Genomic DNA, 26,110 nt, shown 5'->3' on the forward strand with positions numbered 1-26,110 from the left:
TTTTAAGCTAACTCTTCAATTAGTGTTCAGAATCAAATAAATTGATTGTGCAAATGTTAAATTGGTGCACTCAAACTTGTGTAATGTATGGGTAGACAGAGATTAAAATAATGAGCTGATTTGCTTTAGATTCACATTAAACACTAAAATAAGAAAAAAATGTAAGCAGTTTGACAAAATTTCAATGTAATTTAATTTATAGATTAAGATGTTATTTTCCATGGATTTTGTGTAAAACCATGGTATTAGTTTCATGTAGAGTTTGAATATTAGAATTGATATCATGATTTAATTATTCTCATTATTATATTTTAGAAATACTATGTAAATTTAATACTACATTTTTTCAGGAATGAAAAAATTAGCCCTATTTTTCTCATAACACTTGTTTGTTATTTTTTATGCATTAGGTAACTAATCGTTTGTTGATTTTATTTTTTAAGGACATTTGTTGCTGGTATTGGTCAACCTATTGAAGAAAAGTTTTCCATGTTAGTAATATTAATTGTGGCCATAGGTCTTGGAGTACCTGTTCTTCTCATCATACTAGGTGGTATATGTATTGTAACAAGGCGTGTTTTAAAAAATAAAGATGATTTGTTCCTTAGCCAGTAAATTTTAATGAAATATTTTCTGAACATATCTACAACTTAATTAATATGAAGTGACTTAATTGAATCCTCGCATTTAATCAATGTAATTTTTTTTGTTGTTAGTTGCAAATGTAGGAGGGCGAGTCAAAACTTATCTAAACTTTTCGTTCTACTATTTATTTATATAAAGGCTCAACATGTTGATCATTTTTTTTTATAGTTACTTCTCTTGTCAATGTACTTGGTCCAGTACTCCACAAGCTTGCATATTCCTTCCAACAAGAGGGTTTTCGGTTGGTTAAAAAGCCACTTTTGCATTACTTCCTGCATGTCTTAAGTTTGTGAAAAATTGATGACCTCTTAAAGCATCCTTGAGCAGCCCAAACAGATGAAAGTCAGAAGGAGTGAGATCTGGATGTTAGGGAGAATTTCCCAGTTCCTCAAAATTCAACTTGATGGTTTGAACAGTGTGGCGAGCCATGTGCAGGTAGGCATTATCATGCAGCAACACTTTCTTCAATGATAAACCTCACGTATGTTGCAAATTGCTGGCTTCAGCTTGTTTTCCAACATTTCTCTGTAACTTGCGTTGTTCATTGTAGTCCCCTCTTCCAAAGTCTTTGTGTATAGGTCCTATTGTGTCCCAAAAAATGGTTAGCATAACCTTTCCCACCAATGGCTCAGTCTTGAATTTTTTCTTCATTGGAGATCCTGGGTGTTTCCACTCTGTATTCTGGTGTTTTGATTCTGGCACCATGATGAACCCATGTTTCATCACTAATGGCTATTCTATTCAAAATTGTGTTGCTTTCCTTGTTGAAGCAATTGAGTAAGCATTGCCAGATGTTAACAAGTTTAAGCTTGAGTTCTGCAGTAAGCTGTCTTGGTATCCATCGTGCAAAGACTTTACAGAAGCTGAGCTCATTGTGGATGACTTGGGCTGATTCATGACTGCTGTTCAAAGAAGACATTACGTTTTCGATGGTAACTCACCTATTTGCCTGAACTATCTCTTGAACTTGCTGAATATTGTTGTCTGTGGTAGAGGTTGATGGGCATCCTGCTCCCTCTTTGTGCATCACACTCATCCAGCCACTTTTAAACTACTTGATCTCAATTCACACATTAACACTTTACTTTAGCATAAGTGCTTTAAGACTTTTATGATAAGGCAATGCCTACCCCCATATTGTGATAAAGGTTCACAATATCAGCTCGTTTCACACCCTCTGACCAGAGAAATTGGATCACTGCTTGTTGTTCCTCCTTGGTGCTAACTGCTAGCAGAGCAGACACGTTTACACTATTAGCTGGATGGCAACTGGTTCAAATTTTACATAAATAATTGCTGTCATACTAATTCTTAAGTGTGCACGTGCAGAAGACAGTATGACCTTGAAAACCTTGAAGGTGTGTTATAGCGAAAGTGTAGATAATTTTTGAGTTGCTCTCATATTTTTGTACTTAGATTAACTGGCTGAGTCTGTGTTATATATGTGTATAATCATTAATTCTTTGGTTTTTGGAAATTTTATTAGTTGATTTTTTCAATTTTAGTGGAAGAATGTTAAATTTTTGTACAAGCAGATAAAGTGTTATTCTAAAATTATTTAGAATCGTTTAAACAATATTAAATATGTTTCTGTGTAGTACAGATTATTCTAATAGACAAAAATTTTAATATTGTATTAAAAAGATATTTGAGATTATATTAGATTTGGAGACAATCATAAGTTTTGTGAGCGTGGGTGAGTGTGCTAATATATATATGTACATGCGTGTGAGTGTAGTTACTATTACAGTATTTTTATATATCAATTAGAAACATGTATTACTCCTGAATGTTAATTCCTTAAAACTTTTTAATTGGTTCTGGTAGTGGATGTATTTTTATCATCATATGTGATTGTAATTGCTGTTTCTATAACTTCCTACTCAGTTTGTGGTGAATACTATAGAATGGTTTTAACTTGGATTGTGTTTAATCTTAAATATTTACAATTTTGTTTGTTATTTGCTGATTACTAGAGAATATGTGCACTTCATTGTGATAATCATTATGTAGTTTATATATTAGTTTCTAACAGGAGGGAACTATGAGGTCTTATTTAGTTTTATTTAAGTTGTTTACTTTTATTTTATGATAAATTTATCATTGAAAGTTTTGGATGTTCCAATATTATGTAATGGAATTTTATTTGTAAAAATAGTGTTCTGTTGACCTATGTTGATGATGATATATGATTTTTGTGAAGTAATATCTATATGTAAAAACATAAAAATGTCAAGAGTTTTGAAGCAGTTATTTAATTTTTATTCTTACAAAAAAAATAATTTTTTAATGGCCTGAAAAGGTGAATTCAAAAAGAAATTGCTGACATATTTATTGAAAAGGACATGATGTGCTATTGTGTTGCTTACTGCTTGAATTTAATTCTGAGTTTTATTTTATTTATATGTGTTATAACTCTTTTAATCATATTAAAAACAGAGTTGTATTAATATAAATATTGTTATTATAAAACAATTATATTTTATGGAAAATAACAATGTTGTAAATAAATAAATGTAATCGAGTAAATGATTGTAATTGTCACTGCCTGAACATGTCAGTTTGTAATATTTAGATATGACTCTTTAAAAATCATTGACTCTTCAAATCTTTACATTTTTATGATTGTGCATTATCAAATCTGACCTAGTTATGTTTAATAATGTTCTCAGGAAAAGTTAAATTTTATTTTAAAGATTTTTCAATTAATTTTCTATACTTTGCAATGAAGATATACTTTATTTTTAAAGAATGTATATTTATTTAAATTTTAATAGTAATTTTTTTTTAATATGTAGTTGTTTCTTCCCTCTTCCTGTTGGAAAAGTATACTTTTAACTCTTCTCAACAGAAAGGGTTACATTAATTTGTTTCTTTACCCTATCTGTCCCAATTGTTCTTGTGGCTTTGATGCATGTAGAACAGTTTAGGTGCTAGGGGCACATGTTGGAGTTGTTTTATCTGGTAGTATTGATAACTACTCAGCCAGTGCCTGTTTTGAATAGATTGAAGTGTCACTGTTCATATCTGTTCAATTTTGCTCTGATGAGCCTTTGTTCAGCTGTTATTGTAGAACGTTGTTTTTTTTTTTTTAGCTTCACTTGCAGTTTAAGATTTTAGTTTATCACATTTAGTCCACTTTTTAGTTTCATTGTGATGTCACTACAAAAATCTTATTGAATGTAAATTTACTGCCAAAGATAAAAATATTCAATACAGTTGAGGGAGAGAAAAATAGAAACTAAACTTACAAAATAATGTGGTATCAATGCTCTGTGTGTTTGTATAATTGAATACATTTTTTTAAAATAGAGAAAGAATTTTAAACATTTTGCAGCAGCAAAAGAAAAGATAAAAATGGTCTATGGCATGTAAAGAAATTTTCTTTTGAACTAGAAAAATCATTTTTTAGGCGAGGATTGATTATTGAAATTTTAAATAAAGAAATCCGATATCATTTGGAAGAGTTAGGTAAGAAATGGAGACAAACATTTTTTTATTGTACTATTTTTACTGCAATATTGTAAATGTGTGATTTTTTATTAATGAACCTGAAAGAAGTATGAAGATATTAATGAAACATTGTAATCCCTCTCCAAATTTGTATTAATTTTTCATCTTCATTTACATGATTTCAAGGTACTCAGTCATGATAATTCTGAAACTGATTATGATTTTAATTATGATTCCAATCCAGATTAAACATTTTTTTGTTGGGCCCCATTAGCCAAAAATCATCCAGTTTTATTAGTATTCATTTTTCATACAATTTTTATGGGGGTCTTCTTTTTATAAAAAAAAATACCATTATTCCATTATTTATAGTTGCTTACATCTTTATATCATTCGATTATTCTTACATTTGTCTTTTTTACTTGATTGTATGTTCAGATGAATTGAATTATAGTTGTGAAGAGATGTTTGATTTATTCTCCAGCTTTTATGCTTTATCAACAAACACGGTTTATGATTCCCTGCACTACATGTCCACTGATAATTGCAAAGTAGGTAATTAGGTGCAAAAGCCAGAAAAAGTTATGGTTATGGTATTATTGTTATGGTTGAAAGTTATGGTTTTGTTTCCTGTTATTTGACTAATTATCATTATTATTAAATTTTCTGCATCTTTTTAATAACAAATTATTTTTATTTTATAGTATTTTTTATTGTGGAAATTTAATTTTATTGCATAACTTTTACATTGTTTAGTCTACTTTATAAATATGAACATGACACTTTGATATCAGTAGTATACAGTAACAAAACATATTGGAGATAAACTGTAATAGATTAGACTGTGCAACTATGTGTTCAGTTATTTGTGTGACTCATAAATGGTGACTGATAGCTTTGTTTAAAAATAATTATGTTCTGAAGTCTTTTTTTTATAGCTGGCTGATGTGATATTTATTTATTTATATATAAATACGTTTAAAAGAATATTTTTATTTTTTGTAAGGAATCGCATTTTGAATAATTGTTCATATATTTGTGTTTTTACATTTGTATATTATTCTTCATCTATTAACATATAGTACAATATTATTTGTTGTATATTATTTTTACTAAAGGTAAATTTTACTGCGTAATGAACACTATATAAAGTTATCTCACTCTCTTTCAGCTACTGTTCCACACTGAGACACTTTTATGATTTATTCCACTCATTTTCATAAATGAAAGTCATAAGATTATGAACACAATCAGAAGCTCCTAATTACACCCATATAAATTATTTTCATAATTTGTAATTACAATTATAATTAGTATAATTATAATCTCAGGTATACACATTAGTATACTGAAACCAAAGTGTGGTTTTGCACTTTGTAAATGCTTTTGAGGGTTACAATAATTGTTTATAGTGAGGTTCATAAAAAAGTAAGTTCCTTTTAATGGCAGTTAGGATATTTCACTTTAGCTTTAGCTAGATAACTTCGTTGAGTTAAGAGGGAATCTTGTGGTGAAATTTTCTTGTGTACTGATTAAACTACATTTTTTTCTGTGCTATTACACGCTGTTATCAAATTATATTTTTTATAATTCTTTCTGTATATCATTTGAGAACTCTTTGTAACATGGGTTGAAGCAATGTTGATTTTCTTTCCATCACTTCTTGCTATACTTAGGTGGTTTAATGCTATTGCTAATAGCTATTTGATATCTTTTTCTTCCAAGTCTGAATTGCTTTTCAATTTTATACATGTGTCTGTAGAAGTTGTGGAGGTGGTGAGTGGACGGTTTAGTTCTCATTGTAGTTATGAGATGTAGAGATATTTTAACAGTATTATATAAAAGATAATATTGAGCTGTAATGTTTTAAGTGTTTGATTGTGAAATGTTATGAAATATTTTTAAGTTTTAAAATTTTTTGCAGAAACACGTTGCAACAAAAAAAGGAGAAATAAAATTTTGTGATATTTTACAATTGCTTGAAATAGTAATTGATTTATCTCTAAGTAGTTCTCTTATTCCTCAAAACCTTAAAAATTTCAGAACCGGAGATTGTTATATATTAGCTCCTTCAAAGCACTGAATTATTATGTCAAGTCCTTGTTTTCCAGATCAAAACATTTAAGCAATGTATGTTACTAAACAAAAGATTTTTAAGAAAAATTTGTTTATTTACAAATAAATTATTTAAAAATTGAAAATTTATTTAGAAAAAAGTAATCTTTGGTCAGAAATTAATAATATTTTAAAATGAAGAATATTAACATTAATAAAAAATTAACAGCATAAACAGATCCTCATTAAAATTTTTCCTTATCGTTAGCAAAACTATACAAATAATAAAAATTGTATTTAAAATAAAAATAATTAAACTATATAAAAGAGTAAAGGAGTGATAAGTCCTTTACCAGTTGATATGATAACTGTCAGCTACACCATGCTAGTTTTTTTGCTAATAGCGTAAGTGTTAGCATTGTAGTACTTACCATTGTTACAATTGTAATGTTTTAACAGCCACTTTGTTAAATTAATGGAAATTTGTTCAGGCTATTGGAGAAATACCTAACTCATAGGTACATGAAGTGTTTAACTCATAATCCTCTTTTGCATACTGCAGTGGTGTAAAAAAAGAACTAAGCTTTTGAAGAATTAAATAAGTAAAATGAAGGAGCTGTCCAGTTGTCATACTTAATTGAATTAAATTTTATCTCATAAATGGGGTGAATGTACCAATTCCGATCAGTTAAGACTTGAAATTTTGCAGTAAATTAACCATTCAATTATAAAGAAATTTCATAATATAATTAAAAAGTGTTATTATCTTTATGTTATATTATGGTAAGCTCTGTTTTAGCTTATTATTGCTTGAAATTAAGATTTTGATTTTTTTTTTTATGAAAAGTTACAAAGTCACCAATAACCAACCACTTTCCCCAATTACCGGCCACAACTACACGAGTTACTGACTAATAATAAATAACTTTCATGAATTAAATATATTGATTTTAATATTTAAAAAAGTAATTTTATAAAATGTATCAAGCCTTTAAATTATAGTTCCATGCAACACAGGGTATTATATGTAAGGTTTAAAAAACCAACATTACATGGAACTAAATTTCTATGTAAATGAGCCTAAAAACATGTTAATTTTCTTGGTATACAGCTTACTACTGAACATTAAAACTTTTTAAATTAACATCAAAAGAAACAAAAGATTTTTGCCTTCTTGTACCATCAAACACTCTAGATTTTAGTAAGTATATTATTTTATGTCTTTCAATGATTGATGAGTTTGGAATGTCCAGAAAAATGTGTATTTGTTGTCTCATTTCTTACATTTTCGTAGACACAACTGAAATTTCACTTAACTGTACATTTAAAATTTTTCCAACATAATAAGCTTCTTTGTTTCCTGTGTCAAATGGAAATTTTATTAAAGCGATATCCTTCAATGGTTCTCTCTCATGCTCTTCAGTTGTGCCGGTGTTCTAGGTTCCAATAAGTTGGCTAATTAATTCATTGTCCAAGTCTGAGTGGTCTACGTTTTCCAACAAATCTTCTTCTTCAGTGGATGAAAATTGTTCGTTCTTTTCTCTTTTCTTTATTGTGGTCTCCATTTTTGCTTCTTTCTGTTTGAACAATTCATCTTTTTTTCTTTCTTTCAAGTCTTTTTCTTTTATTCTCTTCTTTTAATAGTTTAACTTCTGCTTTCATTTTCCCAGTATTTGACCCAACTCCAGCCCCTATAGCATCTGGAAATTTGATGTTTTTGCTAGGCTTTCCTACCTTTTTTACTGGTGACTAGGTGGGCCAAACTATGCAGTCGGCAAAGGCTGGGCTGATTGAGTTTGTTGGAGGCCTACTGGCTTTAAGTGTGACACGGTCGTATTTGGTTTATGTAGGGATGCTTCTTGAAGTTGACCAATCTCTTTGGTTGATTGGTTGTTTGTTAGTTGCCGGTTGCTTCCAGTTAAACTGCCATTGAGCTGAATTGATCCACTTTATACAGATAGAAATCAGTCATCATTAGGTCAGGATGGTTATTAGTTATCGAAATGTCAAGATTAGTAAAAAAAAAGGAAGTTCAGTTACAGTTAATCAGTAGGCCCATCTTGCAAAAGGATAGGATGCTTGCTGCTTGATGGTATATCAAGGTTATTTAAAGTAAAAAGTTCAATAAAATTTCCTTTTGCTGAATCAAGACAGTTAATGGTTGATGGAATTGGCTTTTCAAGATTGACAGAGCTTGGAATTTCTGTAGGCTTTTTTGAGGTAAGTCAGAATGTTTACTGCTTGATGCTGCATCAAGGTTATTAGAATTAGGATGTCCAACTGAATAGGTGATTGTAAAGCAACATAAGTACCATTTTAGTAATTCTCAGGAAACTAAAAAAACTGTTTTCTGAATAAACATTTGGCATTGGATAATGAATAAACATTTGGCATTGGATAAAATTTGATTTGGCTGTTTATAGGGGTTCCAGTACTTGTTCTATTTTACTTACGTCAAAACCTTTTATGCTCTACAACTTGAAATGTAAGTGGAATTGTGAGCTTGAACATATGGTGTTTTTACAATCAATATTTGTGTGAAATAGCTCTGGGAAATATGTTCAGTAAATAAAGATAAATTGATTTATATTGAAAATTTTTTTTTTAATTTTAATAAAACTTGTATACAAAATGATTTTTAGTTTTTCTGAACAATATTATAATTTATTTGGTTACTTCTTTCTCATCTTCTTGGTTGTTGGCCAAGTGTAAATTTCATTATACAATTCTTCTATGTTATCAGTTAGTTCGCTGTCTTGTTAATTTTTTGAACATAAATTGTGAAATTTTATAAAAATATCAATTCTCTCATGTTCATTCACTCGCAGAAAGCATCTCCTTTGACATCTGAAGAAAGAAACAGAAAATAAATAGTATTGATCAATAATGTTGTTAAAACAGCAAACAAACTGTATATTTTAATGTTACAGTTTTACCCTTGATGTGAAATTAAATTTGTGTAAAACTGTTGATCAAAAATACTTCTTAATATTCTTTTGCCCTACCTTATTGTAATGTTGAATTTGTAATTTCATATTATTTTAAAAAAGGTAGTCATAATAGCCAGAATTATTAAAATAAGGTGTTGGTTACAATACAAAGAAGTAGCTACTAGTTAAGTAACATCTGCAAGGCAGTATACATACAATTTCAAATATGCAGTCTATGAAAAATTGTAAAGTACTTAAAAGTATATGTATGAAAAAGTAAAGTACGTACAATCTGGACCAAAAGTCTGAGCAGGAATTTCTTTAACACTGTGGAAAGTAGGCTACATCTTTTACTCTTAATACTTTAATATTATAGTTAATCATCATTTCTTATTCTGTTTTTGATTTTCTTAGGAAGAGCTAACATTTTACTACTGCCTTCAGAAGATGACATTTTAAACAAAAAACAATGAACTCTAAACTAGCAAAGGAATCAACAGTTTAATACAGTCAACATAACTAAACATCAGTTTCCTGCCAAGACCAGCTGATTGTTAAAACACCATATGTTCAAGAACATATGTTGTTTTTACAATAACCATATATTTCAAACAGCTGTATCTTTGAATTGAGCAGATACATGTGTTATTTTTACTCTAAATTGTGTGTTTCAACCTGTAGAATTTGAAATTATAAAAAAGTGAATTTTGAAAATATGGCACTTATGTTGTTTTTACAATTAGCTATTCAACTGTCTTAGGCCTGTCTTGTGACAAAATATAGTTTTTAATTTTCTTCCATACATAAAAAAGCTCCTTTGCAGATTCGTCTCCACACCATTCTTCACCACTGCTATGGAACTCTTGAGTCTGTGAAGAGGATGAAATAGACTCTAGGAACAATAAATGTTCAGCTTTGAATTGGCATGGTTTGTCGACTACCCTAGAGTCCTGACTTCATTATTTGCTGTAGTCGGTACCTTCTTTATTAAACAGGTAAATCCCACATTTTTCAAATATCTTTTGTTGCTGCATGTAAAGTTCCTATCAAAGGAGAAAAATTGGCCTTTGTAACTAACTACTATGTACCCAGTTTTTTCTGCCAGTCAGAAACAATTTTTTTCCAAGCACATTTAATAGGTCTGAAAATCGACACATCTGCTGGTTGTAGAATATGTGTGGCATTGGGGTACAGTGAGTACAAAATTATATGATTATTTTTGCAGAGCATTGCAACTTCATAGGACTTGTGACCATCAGTTAAATACAGAACCGGTAAGGTGGTATTTTTATTTTTATTTTTTGAGAGAAGGTATCAAAGTATTTGCTACATATTCATAAAATACTGATGATGTCCTTCACCCTTTTTTTGATCTTCCCAGTTACCAATCAGGATTATCATTTCAACTTATTTCAGCTGGTATTCTTTTGTAGGGAAAAACAATGAAAGGAAATGTCATATTACCAATGGTATCGAATATCATCATTACCATTATATACTTCTTGTTACTGCTGCGCACTTCATATAAATATTTAATATCCTTAGGCTCTATTACTAATGACGTTACAGGATTTATTTGGAACCCTGACTCGTCCCCATTTATTATTCTACAAGGATCCTTAAGTAAATCAGTGTCTCCTGTTTGCTCAATAATATGCTGCTTCAGTTCAGTAACCAGAAATCTTGTGATGTCAAGAGCTTCTGCTTTCGAAGAGAAATATCTGGGTGGGGCTTGAAGAAAAGTTCTAACCACTTTGTTTCGGGTCTTGCCTCGGTGAAAGGGCTGAGGCTTCATCTTTTTTTAATTGCCTTTAGCCAGAGACAAAGAAGCTCTTCTTCCTGCAAAAAATGAACAATAGGCTAGTTAAAAAAACTTTAGATATGCATACATATAATAACTGCTCATTAAAATTCAAAAACAACACCTGGTCCTACTTACATTATTTGTTAAAACTGTTGAAAGGACCTTTTCTGGCATTCAAGGAGCTATTTTCTTTCTATTTATCCATCAGTGTGGCGTTAGGAATGTTGTACTTGTTTCTGTTTCTGAATCTTACCTCCATTATGCTAAATTACCTCCATAATTTAGCCAAATTATCATCTTACACTTTTTTGACATCTGAAACCAATAATTGTAAGGATTAGCTGACTACCAATTTCCACCCAGCACTTTGCACCAGTACCCAACCACTGATTGGATACTGGAACCACCAGGAAGTATTTTATTGGGAGAGTGAGTCATATGTTTTTTTATAATAAAGCCAATCCAAATAACATGGCAACCAAAAAACTAAACAAGATCCAAAAGCCAACTAGCTGATTGAGAACTGCAGCAAAGGTAATAATAATAAGATGATCCAAAAACCAATCGTGCTATATGATTTGCTTTATTAATATTATTTAAAAAACAGTTATTTCACTTAAATTCCCATAATCTTTCGTAGAAAACCACTCAAACACTGAAATGACAAAGTATTGAGTGGATGTAAGAGGATATAAAAATTATTACCTCGGAGATAAGTAGTTGTGGCACTCTTTCAGTTGCCATATTGCCAGTAGTACCAAACATAAAAATTCCCTGTGTCTACCAAACTCTCATTAGACTGTTAAATGAAATTTCCCTACATTTTAAAAGCCTTTGAGTAAATATTGATTGGACAGACTTTTACAAACTTAATGATAAGATCTTAGTTTTATTTATTTTTTTTGTGATCGGTAACTGGTATATTCACTCCAACTGTGTGTATTATTTTAGAAAACTATTGTATGGTATTGTTATTTTCATTTCTGTACAGTTTAATATTTGATTAATTTTCTACTGTTGTAATGTAATCATTTTATTTTATTTAGAAGCATATAATATGGATGGCTAGATTTGAGAAAAATTGATTTATAAAAATTTTTTTTTATTAGGTTAGGTTTGTCAGCTTTCAACAAGAAGCTTGTCTATAGTTTTAATATCTTGTAGGGCGCTTCACATAAATAGTTTTTGTTGTGGTTTTTTTATTATTGGCATTTCTTGTTCTGAATGCCAAAAATTATTAAGTTTAGATACCTTGAAAGCAGTGACCCCAAAGAACTGAATATTTTTGATGATGAAAAGCATTGGAGTCTGGGCCAGGTATAACTCGGTCATAACAGGTTTACAAGTGTACAAAATGAGCACGGGGAAGACTATAAAAAAGAATCTGTTTATGTACATATTCACATACACTGTCATCACTTTCTTCACTACTTTCACTCGACATAAAATCCTCAATTCACTTTCATACTCTCCTAATTTATCAAGATATTACCTAATTTTATTTGAGTTGGGCATTTTGTAAAATAGAGCATTAATAGAAACCTTACATCAATAATAGATGCACAGCAGAACATCAGACAAGTAACATTCCTGCTTAAAAAAACACTTGGCCATACTGCATCCACTGCTGCCAATATAATTATACTTAAATACCAATGTTGTAATACATTTCTATTCAGAGCAGACCTTATCGAAAATATGTGGTTTACAAAGCAGCTTTATATATCGTATTTATACACAGTCGCTCAAACATTTGAAAGTTATGTGTATCAGTATGATATACATGGGACCATAATTACACATCAGATTGATACACATTAAAAGTATAAAGTAAAGTAAAGCATAAAGTAAATATTGTAAATAAAAATGGCCTAGTGGAATAACCTGTATAAAAGTTGAGTGTTAATTAATTGTAGTATTTTGAATTGTGTTTATCCAAATTTTCAGTTTAAGTTTTTAGTTACCTGTAAAAGATAAGAAGATCAGAAAAATTAAAAAAAAAATTGTTTCAGACATTATCCAGAAGATCTTACCTCAAAATCAAAATTTTGTCTGGTCAAACCTTGTGTAATGTAAACATTACACATAGTATTTGTTGTAATAGTTACAAATATTGAAGAAAAGTGTTTTCTTAAAAAATGTTTGATGTCATATATTATTTTTATTAAATATATTGCTGGAAGAAAGAATATAGGATAATTTCTAACTTTTGGCAAAATGTTGCTTGAAAATAATCTTTATAATTATCAATACTGTATCTCTTTCATAAAAAGTGACGTTTTTTATCGTAATAAAATTGTACTGTGTTCTAACTAATAAATGTTTTTTTAAATACATTTTTGCATCCCTAGTGAGATAAACAGGAAAAATCATATTAGAATCTACGGTGCCCTTTAAATTTTTTTAACTATGACATCAAAGATAACACTATTTTATTTCAAAATTATTTTTGTAAACATATTCATTCAAATAATTTTAGTAAGTCTAGTTTTGTTTAAACAATGACACAAAGTAACAGATCATTTACTGAAAATACTTTCGTTATTTTTTGTGCCATATTACATTAAATGCCATTATTATTTTATTGATATTTGTTTAATTTAAAATATTTTATTAGTCAGATTTGATCCTTTCTAAGATGTCTTATTAAATTTCTCACATTTACAATCTTAGCTGTTGATAGTTTAGACAAGGGTATGCGTGTAACTTGAGTATTAGTTATTATGCTTGTTATTTATTTAGCAAGAGTTGAACTGCTCATAAATTTTCCATAAAAACTTGATCGGTAGACAAATGACTATATATTTATTTGCAGATTATGTACAAGTACTTCCATCTTATATGTTTCATAATGGTAAATTTTATTGTAGATGATGCTGATGTTTGTAGAAAAAATGAAACAACATTTTTTCCAGTTCTTAATGCACTGATATGGATCTGCTAAGATCAATTCACACTAGAATATGGCCTCCATTATTCTGGTATTTAGGGTTTGACAGTGCTGATAATTTTTCCTCCTTGTCTTAAAATAAACAAGGTGAAAATTTCTGTGTATTTTGAACATTAATGTCCTGGAACTGGAAATAACTGTTTAAGTTCATTATCAAAATCTTGATGAACCGTCAACAAATTTATTATGGTGTTTTTATTTTCTCTTCTTTCATTCCACAATTTCAGTATATGTAATTTTTAATACAGTATACAGTAATTTCTAATTTATATTATGTAAAGATTCAAATTAAAAGTATTACGATTAAAAAAAATTTAATGTTTAACACTGGGCTTTCGGTTGTATAAACAATTAACATTTTGATGTTAGACATGTACCCTTTGAGTAAGTTGTCCGACAGAAGGAACTGAAGATTGTATGATTTTACATTAATATCGTTCACTGTAGCAAACTTGAAAAACAAAAAAATGACAGAAAATTGAAATACAATTAATATTTACTAAAATCCTTATTTTAATAACAAGTACTAATCTCAAGTATATAATTTTGTAAAAAAAAAATTATGAATTTCTTTTTGAACAAAATTCAACAGAAGAGGAATTTTGTGAAGTTTCAGATGTTGGTAACATAATGTTGGTGTGCAGTTTTCCATTTTCTGTAATAATTGTGGACTGAGCTAAAACTTTTATTGTAAATATGCAACATATGTTATATTGCAGGGTAAGGTTATGTTAGATGTTTATATGATTTTTAAAGTTTTATTGAATTTATTTTTGAATCTCAGCTGCAATGCAAACTATGAGGTGTGTATGCTGTCAGTTCATGTCTGTTCTTTATCTCTATTTAGGAAATAATTTTAGGTAGCTAAGCTAGTGTGATGTGTTACTCATACTATTGTAGTTGCATAACATTACTTTCTGAGTAAAGTAGTACATAAACTTGAGTTGTTTCTCACCGCTTGTAACATATTCAAGGCCTAACTAAAACTGATTTTTTTTTTTAATGTAAGAAACTTAAATTCAAAAATTTTGAACATGTAAGTGATATTAAATTTTAATCATCCTGTTAGTTCTTAAAAAAAAAAAAAAAATGCCTTTTCATTACACATATTGTGTTAATCCTGTAAGAGGTAGTATGTTGTGAATTAAAAATATGTTCACTTTTAAATGCAGTTTTTCCTTTAATTGTACTGATCTCTGTAGCATACTTAGCATGATTGTTGAAAACATTTTCTTGTGCTTTGTGATTATTTATCACTGTATTAAACAGCGTTAATAATTATTCAATTATAAAATATGATATATTAAAAATTTAATGTATTTGTCTTTATTCTTCTTCCATTAGTGTGTGGTGGGATTCAAATCACTGTGAGCATGATCAACTGCCTTACTGGGCTCTCAGAATTAGTTTGTTTTTCAACCTTTCAGTTCATTTTTGTATTTAAGTTAGCATTTATGTTATGGTAATTGCATAAAATGATTTTTTTTTGTGTGAATGTACTACTTTCTTAAATATGGTTATTTGGTCAACGAAGTACTTTGATTTTTTTCTTTGATTTAATAATTTTCAAATAGTGTAAGGTATTTATTATTTGGTTTATGAATAATTACTGAATGTCTGTGATAACACTCATAAAAACATATATTTTAATATATTGAATAAATATACATTTTTATATTAGTTTAAAGTACACATATGTATTACAGAATTTTTATTTTTTATTACTTACAAATTATTGCTTTCCTTTTTAATTATTAGTGTGTAAATGATATCATTGTTCATTGTTATCATTTATAATGCACATTTCAATTTATTTTGCATTATCAATTAATATAACAGATTGTTTTTAAATTGTAAATACATACGTCTGTTTTACAAATCCTTTGTTGCTTGTAGTCTTCATCCTAGTGCTGGATTACTTTGTCATGTAAATCTACTATTTTTAATTTAAGTAATTAATTTACATTTAATTGTGTAGTTTACAGATTATGATAATATGAATAGTAATAAATAGTAAAATTTTTGAAATCTACATGTAAAAATATTTTAACTTTTAAAAATTTTTATATAAAGTTTTTAAAAATAATTATATAAGGTTACTGTTTAAAAAGATTAAAACAAAATTTAAAATGCAAGTTTTAGATTATTTTTGTTTTTTTTCACTGCCAAACTGCCTTGATGTTTTTTAAACATCAGTGTGATTATATGCTCTATTATATTTTTCTACTGTGTTCATATAAAATTGAGAAAAACTTTGGAGGTAGTTGAGTATATAATATAATTATATTTGGCTTTGCAAAAAAGAATTAAGAGTTGTTTATTTTGTTTGGAGTTGAAAAAAAGTTTAGTGGTTGGTAATTTGCTAAAACTAAAAATTAACTAACATGAAAATTGTGTCATGTAATATAAAAATAATATTTATTACTATCACTTAACCATAATTTTTGCCATAATTCAGCTTACGTGTAATTAAATCTGTTGAAAGATATCTGTTTAAGGAAAAACATCATATATAACATTTGATAGTATTAAACCTTCACATTCCTGATAATATTAATGTTATTTGTTATGTCGCAGTGTTACTTAATTTGTTTCCCTGAATTTATGTACTGTATACTTTATATATACTATATATATTATATTACATTATTTATACTGTATATATTATATACATTTATATGCTGTATTTATTTTTACATGTTTATTGTTTGAACAGTTGTATTGAAAATTTGTTTGATCAGTGAACAAGATTAGGTACCTTATGATGGAAAATAGTGGTTTACTATAATTTAAGAAGTGCTGCATAATTATTAAAGTATTAATAATTGTTATATAAGCATCGTAAATGCATTCATTACAAAATTACTGAAATTTTGGGAATGCATAAAATAGTCTTTGTAATTTTCAGATGTATTTTTCTATTTCTTGATTGTTTAAACTTTATATATAATTTTTAAATGTTGAGAAGTCTTCATTTTACAATATAATATAATAATTGGCTGATCAGTTGCCATAGTAAATGCATAGTAAGCATTCCAGCTTCTTATTCGTCTACTTTTTTCTTCTATTTCCAGCAAAAGTTAGCATTTTAATCATTTCATCCTCATCCTAATCATCATAAAAAATAAAATAACTCATTTAATATGACAGTTTAATGAAATAATGAGCAAATAAATAATATAGCTTACCTATAACTGTTTCATGATATGAAACAGTTTCTATAACTATCTATCTTGATTGTTAACCACATTTAAGTTTCTATTATAAAGAAAGTTATTTTTTATGATCATCAATTAGATAATTGGTTCTCTTCAGTTCTTGCCAATATTATGTAGATATTTGTGGGGCCTGCTCAATGTCTGACTGCTAAAAATCACTAAATCATATATTCTCACTCTTTCAAAGTATGGTCTTTCTCATGCAACACATTAAATCCATTCAAATTTGTTTCTAAATGTCATTCATTTGTATCATTAGATTTTTTCATAATGCTATTCAGGCTCTTAAATATATCAGGTTGATTTTTTTCTTATAGCTTAAATTTGTTTTTATTATTAGCTGATCAGCATTACAAAGACAACAACAAACTTAATAATACCTATAGCAGAAGTTTTTTTGAAAGTAGTAGATCATCAATTATTTTCCACCAAAATTCAGCCATTTTTCTAATGATTGTACCATCCTTATATTTGTGTAATCTCAATAATTTTGTTAAATGCTTACTGAACACATACATTTTATACTTGAACACTTACATGCTTACTTACACATTTCATCATGTTGTGTCATCAGGCACAAAATGGCAATACCTTGTAAGGAATTAATTTGATTACACTTAAATACTTAAGGGTGATTGTCTGAATACAAAAAAGAGTTAGATAAAATGACATGTTTGGAGATAGGTCAACTACAGCATGGCTAAATTTGCCCGTGACTCAAAAAAGACATGGTCTTTAACAGCCCTTTATATTATTGGCAGATTAATAACAATTTCATTTTTTTATTTTGTTCTTTATTTATTTGCACCATATTACTTTAGATTATGTGCATTTTTATTGATATTGTTTTGTTCTAAAATTATACAAGATAAAGTTTTGTTTAACTGTTTGAGAAATCTTCACTGAGATTGTTTTATGTGATGTTTAACCATTAATATGTTTAACAATAGTATTAATAGTAATGGTACTGTGTCACTGGTGATAAATCTTTTTGTTGTTAATTGAACTTTGCAGTCAATCTCGCTCAGTTTTATTTTGGTTACATTACAGATAACCAGTCATATTGTACATTTTAATTTAATAATTTTTTTTTACTATTAATTTATTCTCTGCAATTTTGTTTGTTGATGCCTGTTCTAATGATGTAGCTTTTTTATTAAAAAAATATATATATCACTTTTTACATCAAGCTTTTATTGTTAAATTAAAGCTTTCTTTTATTTTAATACTTAAAAATATTTCTTTAGTTTATTTTCATTTTATTGTTTGAAACAACCCCTATTTATTTAAAAATTATTCAAAATAAATTAAACATTTTTTAAAAATTCTCTTCATATGTAAAGGTAGAGAAAATAGTTTATTTTCATACAGTTGTCTTATTAAAGATTTTTACTACTTTGTTAATTCCTACACTACATACATAAAAAATAGATAACAAAAATTACAGTTTTCTGGCAATTTAAACGTCATACGTAAGAAACTACACTGGTATGTTCATATAGCAGCATACTTATATTTCTGAATGTATACTGTCATCTAGCTCTAGGCTAGATGAATCCTTGTAGAACATTTGCAGTCTCATTAAAAAAAACGAAATTCTTGTTCATACAGTACACAGGTATGAAACAGAAGTTCAGTCATATGCTACTATTCAGTCATTGTGTATGGTTACCTACTGGCTTATAAGTGTTACCTTTTTTGACTACTTATAAAAAAATTGTTGTTAGTGATAAATAGTGAAGGAGATACTAATTGTGTTGAGGTGGTATGGCTGACCTGTAAGTTTTGGTGTCATTTGGGTTTATTTGTTTAACAAATTGAAAAATGTATTATGTATATCTAAATACTCTGATCTCTTGATTTTATCATTAATGTACCAATTTTATATTTTATGTGCCAGTCATTTGTGAACACAGTCTGTGTATTATTAGTATTTTTCTATAATGAGATTAATTAAAAAGGAATTAATCTTGTCCGTGTTAAAGCTACAGAAAACAGTCTATTTCTGAGAAAAGCATTACTGTTAAGCAACAAAATATAAATTAAACATTTATACTGAAGAATTTTATACCAGTTGATTAGTACAGGCAAATTATGTAATGAAGTTCTTACTCATCATCATTGTCATCAATTTATTTGCCATTAGCAGAAATAAAATGTTGCAAGAAAAATTTAGAAATGTTTCAATTTTTTTATCTGTAGTTAATATTGTTGAATTTGCTCACTCTGTGCCTTCTGTTTGTAAATAAGTTTTACATTAATTTCTTATAATAAGGTATACTTTGTATTCTTATACAATTATAATATTTATTTTTAAAATTATTGTATCTCAATGTTTGTTTAGTTTTTATTTGTAGACATATAGTGTATTAATAGAGTTAATTTACTTATAAATTGTATTTTATGAGTTATTAAAGATAATTTTTTTCAAGAAAAACCTTCGATTAATTCTTTTAAATCCTTTTTTATATGTATTGAACTCTCAACTTTTGCTACTCATTGAACATTACTTTGAGGCTTTATGTAAATGTTAAAATGTGTTCATTGTTCAATTTTATTATTTAATAGTAGTTGAACAGACTGTTTATAAAAAAAGTATGTACTGTATTATTTATTATGTAGTTGTTTCTGTGAATTAAGTGAAAATGTATTTTTTGAAGATGATGATTACACAATGTGTCTCTGCTGTGTTGATAAAAAACAACTATATGGAGGAACTAAATTACTAGCCTTCATTCAAACATCTATATGAGCATGGAAGTTAAAGTAACTAGTTAAAAAAAAATGAAAACCATTGATTTATTTGGTATGTGTAGTATAATGTTGAAAACTTTCATTATAAAGAAGAAAAACTTTAGTTATGTATAAGGTTAACACTGAAATTTTGAATTTGTTAAAACATTTTAAACCTATTTCAGGGAAAAGTATTTACAATTTTTGGTGTGAAGTATATGGTTTATTATTATAAAACACCAAATCATAATAATGTGAATATATATATCAAGAAACATTTATGATGGTCTGTGGACAGATTTTCAAGTAAGGTACAAAATTTATCTGAACTAAAGATAAATTAATCTTAAATCATTAACTGCAATTAGGGAATGGAATGCAAAGTTGGCGGGAGTTTATAGTTTCACCCTACGGATCGCAGAACCTGGACAGAGTCCCTTGCTGCTGGATGATTCAATCGGGCGTGTTTTTAGAAGGTTTAAGTGACGGGTCTAATTTTTCAAGTTTTGTCTTATTTAATATTTTGTGTTTTTAAGGACGGATTTAATTGCATTCCAATCCGTTGTTAAACCAGCGTTATCTAACCCATTTTATGGGCCGACCGCGGAAGGCTAGGCTTATGAAACCTGTCCTCCCGACGTAATTCCCCTTCAGACCGTTTCGGTGCTAACGCTTCATAGGCTAGCAGGAATACGCCACAACGGGGCACTAGCTATATGGAGGGAGCAATGCGCCCCCTTCTCCGGAGGAGTCGCAATTTCTGGTTTAAGTTAATTTACATGTAAGTTTTAAAGGAGGGGTTAGGTAGAAGCTCTTCATCCACTTCTGTTATGTCTGAATTTCAGAACGCATCTCTGCTGGGCTCTTTTCCGGACTCCTGTCCGTGATGTTGAGACTAGTAGAGGGTCTTCCTTCTTCTTCATCTTCTTCTTCTTCCGATGACCTCTTCATTCTTCTTTGGCCTGCACTTTCCGAGAATTGGTAGTAACCGAAGTTACATACCATTAACCTTAGTATTCCCGAGGCCCCGAAGGGCTGAACGGGGGAAAGTGCAGGTTTCTTCTTTCTTCCATGCTGTCAGCGGCTGCTGGGCCCGTTCCCTCATTCTTCTCTCTTGAAAGGAAAGGGAATAGGGAACTTACAAATTTGGTGATACCTATTCGCGATCGCGGTTTTGGAGCGGCAATCGCCCTTTCAGAAGAAGTAAACACAATTTCTTTACTCTACGTAATATTAATCTCCAGACACACCTGTGTCCGGGAAGGGGTTGGGGGGGACCGCGTGGCCGCAGTGAAGAAACCATTTGTTAATTGTGGTGGCGAGGGTATCTGCAACAAAATAAACAGAACACACACGAAAAAAAAAAGGAATTTATATTTTATTTTTTTATTTTGGGATGGCGGGATTAAAGGGAGGCCGTTTCCCCCTCTATTTCGCTGAGTGCTTGGCCAAAGACCAAGACGGCACGACGAGTCGCTCCACACCCACGTCTCTCACGTTTCTGAAACAAGAGAAACAAAACACACGCACGAAAAAAAAACCCGCACAACTTACTGCATTTTGTTGTCCTGAGACTGTATAACTCGCTGACTTGTACAGTTTACACTCGAAAACCATTCACTCGCGACCCCGGAAACGTTTCTGACGCGTCTTTCCGTTTGTGGCTCATGCGATATGGAGGCCCCTAAGCCTGGTTTGTCGATTCTCGGCTCCCGCACCGCACCATCACGGTGGTTCGTCCAGTACGGCGTGAGGCCGCTTCCTTACAACTGTCGGGGTTGGGTCCTCTCGGCAGATGTCCCGAAGATGACTGTGTTCGGACACAGCCGCTCTCCCGAACAGTCTGCGCGCCTGCGCCACCCCCACCTCGGACACGGATTGCAATATCGGATCGGAGAGTGGCGTTCCTGACGAACCACGGGGCTCCAAATATCGTCCGCAACGCAATGTTTTGGACGGCCTGGATCTTCTTTTGAAGCGAGGAGCTCAACACTGCCCCCCATGCCGGGTAAGCATATGTCAGAATCGGCAGTACGTACAGCCGAAAAATAAGTAACTCAGTTGCCAGTGGGTACGGGCTGGCACTGTTCAGCACTGGGTATAGTGAGGCTCTGGCGGCCTTAGCCCTCCGGGTCGCATAATTTACATGTTCGCCGAAGGTGGCCTGTCCAAGACCACCCGTAATCCACATTTGCGGATTCGTAGAAATATGCCGTGTCGTCTGCATAAAGGGCCGTTTTAACCCCTTCCGACAGTGGCATATCGTTCACGTACGAAGTGTACAGGAAAGGAGAAAGCACTGCTCCTTGGGGAACCCCAGCGGCTATTTCACTGGTGGAGGAAATTGTTTCCCCTACGCGTACGACAAAACGTCGGTCTAGCAAATATGACCGCATCAGTCTGACATAGCGGTATGGAATCGCCGAATGCGCTAGTTTATAAAGCAGCCCGCTATGCCAAACTTTGTCAAAGGCCTTGGCCACATCCAGAAAAACGGCTGCAGTCACCGCTTTCCTGTTCAGGCCTCCGACAAGGTCATCTATTATTTTTACCAGTTGGAGGGTCGTTGAGTGACCCTCCCTGAACCCAAATTGCTCCGGCCGCACTTCTCCCTCCATGTATCGCCTCAGTTTTTCAAGGAAAATTCTCTCGAACAACTTAGACAATACCGGTAACAGGGAGATTGGCCTATAATTCCGTGGGAAAAGTAAACTTTTCCCCGGTTTGGATAAACATACGACTTTGGCCGTTTTCCAACAATTCGGGAAATATCCAACGTACAAAATGGACGTGAATATCACCGAAATAGTTGTAATCACGGAGGCCGGTATGTTCCGGAATGCACGGGCGCTGATCCCGTCGACACCCGGGGCCTTGTCGGGGCTTGTGGCCTTAATGGCTGCGGAAACTTCCGCTTCAGTGACTTGGTCAATCTCTAGAGGGGCGTCCTCCACCTGTGAGAAATAATCTACAAGAAAGGACTCCACCTCGGTTGTGTGCTCGTCGTTCGGGGCGGGAGGGGGGTTTGGAGTAAATTGCTCCTCCAAGGTGTCGGCGAAAACCTCGGCTCTCGCCGCCTCTGAATATGCAAGAAAACCTCGCTGCCCCACAACCGGATGGCGAGGCTTCTTCCCTTCTCGCAGTCTCCTGTTCAACCTGAACACCGAGGAGATGTCGTCAGAGATCGAGGCAAGGTATTCGTTCCACGAATCCTCTCGATGGCTTGTCAGCAGTTGTTTCACCCTGTTCGTTTGATTATAAACTGCCCGTTTATCAGCGGGGGACAGGGTGATTCGATATCTCCTCCTCAGTCGTCGTTTCTCCGCTATGGCGTCGGAGATATGAGGAGGGAGGTCGTTTCGAACAACTGTTCGAGTTTTGGCCGATGAACTGCCTGACAGGGCCTCGGTCATTGACGACGTGAAGCGCCCGACAGTGTCGTCGATTTCCTCCGGGGTGTTCAGGAGCTCAGGATTCACCGGCCTGTACTCCCGTTGGAGGGTCTCGTAGAACCTTTTCCGGTTAACTGACCTTCGGGGTATAGGTGGAGAATCTCGGCCACCCCCTGCCTGTACTAGTTTCAACAGGACAGGGGAATGGTCCGAGCTGAGGTCTTCTATCGTTTCACGTCAGGCCTCGCTCTGCCTGTTCGATGTATGTACGTGGGCACCTCAGGGACTACGACGACCAAGCGGCGGGCTCCCGCCCTTTCGTACAGCAATCTGCCATTCGCGCTTGTCAGATTGCTGTTCCATGACACGTGTTTGGCATTGAGGTCACCCATGAGTATCAGGGAAACATCCCAATTTTCCAGCACGGCATCCAGATCTGCGCCGGTTACCGCATCGTTCGGCTTGCTATAAACCGAAACCAGTCGATACACCGTGCCTAGATGCTCCACATGCACACACGTTTGTTCCATCACGTTTGTATGAAGAACAACGCGCGTATGCATGTGGCGTCTATGGACTAAAAATAAAACAGAATTTAGGATTAAAATTAAAAAAGAAAATTAAAATTAAACTTAAATTATCACTTCTTACAAACTACACTTCCTGTAATAAACTCAATACACAGAAAAAAGAAGTTGGAAAGTTAATCTTTCCTGTTATTTAAAATAAAATTATTTTAAATATTATCACAATAGTCCTATAATAATAGGCTATTAAACTAATGCAATATTAATGACTTTTAAAAGTTCACTTTACATGTTATAAAAGAATAAATAGAAAGAAAGGATTATCCTAATCTTATCTGAATGGCCTGAGATCCAGGTAGCTGGCCGCCCGGCGGATGTCCTAACGGCACCTCCTTACATTGTCTGGTGACGCAGGTAGAAGTACTGTTGACGACCAGTCTGGACTGCACACAACTCACTGGACACAGAGCACAATAAAAATACAACCTTTCACCACAAGAGCCAAGGATGGAATCTAACTGCAATTAAACTTGTTTAAAGATGCAATCAGGTATAATTTAAAAATGACAAATGTAATTGTTGAAATTATCAAATTAATAAATTGTTATAGATAATTGACTCATTAACTAATTTTACAAGGATGAATCAAATGTAAACAGTAATTTTTTTAATAATTTTATTTATTGATAATTCTTACCTTCTTCATTTCTCTATGTAGTCTCCTGCACGATCTACACACTTTTGCTAATGATTTGGAAGCTTGAATATTCCTTGTTCATAAAAAGTTTGAGGATAAGTTGTTAACCAATTGTACATGTGCTCCTCAACATCTTCATTGTTTTTGATTTGTTCCCCTCCAAGTGATTCAAGGGCGCAAACAGAAAATAATCACCGGGGGGATATTTGGACTGTAGGGAGGCTGGTTGAGGGTTTCCCAGTGCATATTTTGCAAGTCAAGTCGGTGTTGTCATGGAGAAGGTTGACTTCTCTGATAGGCATACCCCGTCTTTTGTTTCAGTAGGTGGCTTTTGTTGATTGCAGTAGCTGGCAATAGTAAGCCGCATTTACTGTTCATTGATTGTGGAGAGAATCAATGAGTAAAACTCCCCTTGAATCAAAAAAAATCATTGCGAGAACTTTTCTGGCTGATAGACAGGTTTTGGCCTTCACTTGACAGCCTTTAATCCTTCCTTAGCCACACCTTAATCACCATTTTTGACTCTGTATGTATTGATGGACCAATGTCTCATCACATGTGACGATGTGCCTCAAAAAGTTGTCCCCTTCTTGCCAAAATGGATTCAGAAGTCTCTCACAGATCTCCAACCTGACCTGTTTTTGATTTTCGGTCAACAACTTCGGATCCCATCAAACACTGATTATCTAAAGTCAAGATGATCAGTGATAAGGGATTGAGCACTTCCATACTCACTTCTGATGCGATTTCTTCAACAGTGAACCAGCAGTCACCTTTGATAAGCTCCTAAAAGGCACAGATGTTGTCAGCTGTGAGACTGACCTTGAGCATTGATCATGACTTTCATTTTCTACACTTCCTCTTGCCCACCCGGCCAGACAATAAAGTCTCTTATTGTCTGGCCCACATATACACTTGATTATAGGACAGTGCAGTGTCCCCAAACTGTACCTTTAAACGAGTTAAAATTTTTGCGGGTTTAATGCCTTGATTAGTTAAAAACTTTATGATTATATATTGTGCAACAGATGACAGAACCTCTTACTCACTCATTGCTGTACTGATGATAGAACAGAGCGGAGGAGCTAAGCAAGCTGGTTCTCCCTCCCTTAACAGACTGAACATTAACTCAACACCACCATCCAGCTTGACTGCCTGCTGCTTAGAGTAGCAAAATTACCCTTTAAATTTTGTTTTACCCTTGTATTTCTAAGAAATTCAGTGGATTTCTTTAAAAATTAATATGTTATTGAAAAATACAAATTATAAATTCAGTGAAGAATACATACAATAATATCAGTGTTATTTAAGGAAAAAAAGTAAAATTTAATAAAGTTATGTACTATTTGTTAGGAACAACAAATAACAAGAGAAAACTAAATTAACAAGAGTTTTATTAATTGAAAATATGATTGATTGACAGCTGCAATATATCCTCTGATATCCAAGCTTTTCTACCAGTTCTCTTTGTTCTGCTTAAGTTCGCTTCTGCTGATTTAAGAATTTTCTTTTTAACATTCTCCCATTCTTCTTCTATATTGTCTACCTTATCTTTTTTACTCAGACCTCTTTGTGATATCCTCCTCAAAAATCTTCTTTACCTGCTCTTCCTCAAGCTTCTCTAAATTCTGATTCTTCTGACACCTGTTCTTCAGGTTTTTAAACCCAATCTACGTTCCATTATCACTAAATTATGGTCACTATCA

At 31.9% G+C, this 26,110-nt stretch overlaps 1 protein-coding gene and 2 pseudogenes across 2 annotated transcripts in view; 1 reads left to right on the top strand and 2 right to left on the bottom strand.

The window, feature by feature from the left end:
* LOC142327446 (glycosylated lysosomal membrane protein B-like) overlaps positions 1 to 15,589 on the top strand; it is a 51,246-nt gene extending 35,657 nt beyond the window's left edge. The window contains exons 6-7 of one of the 2 annotated variants that reach the window (XM_075370543.1): positions 444 to 550; positions 9,498 to 15,589. In XM_075370543.1, coding sequence (XP_075226658.1) covers positions 444 to 550; positions 9,498 to 9,556 — 166 coding nt within the window. In that variant the 3' untranslated portion in view covers positions 9,557 to 15,589. Of the gene's footprint in view, positions 1 to 443 lie in introns of both variants that reach the window. The other variant, XM_075370535.1, reaches the window with a different exon arrangement.
* LOC142318516 (uncharacterized) lies at positions 7,269 to 8,212 on the bottom strand (annotated as a pseudogene).
* On the bottom strand, positions 9,827 to 11,146 carry LOC142317743 (uncharacterized; annotated as a pseudogene).
* Positions 15,590 to 26,110: the final 10,521 nt, after the last annotated feature.

This window comes from Lycorma delicatula, chromosome 1 (assembly GCF_047948215.1).
Source record: "Lycorma delicatula isolate Av1 chromosome 1, ASM4794821v1, whole genome shotgun sequence".
NCBI lineage: Eukaryota > Metazoa > Arthropoda > Insecta > Hemiptera > Fulgoridae > Lycorma > Lycorma delicatula.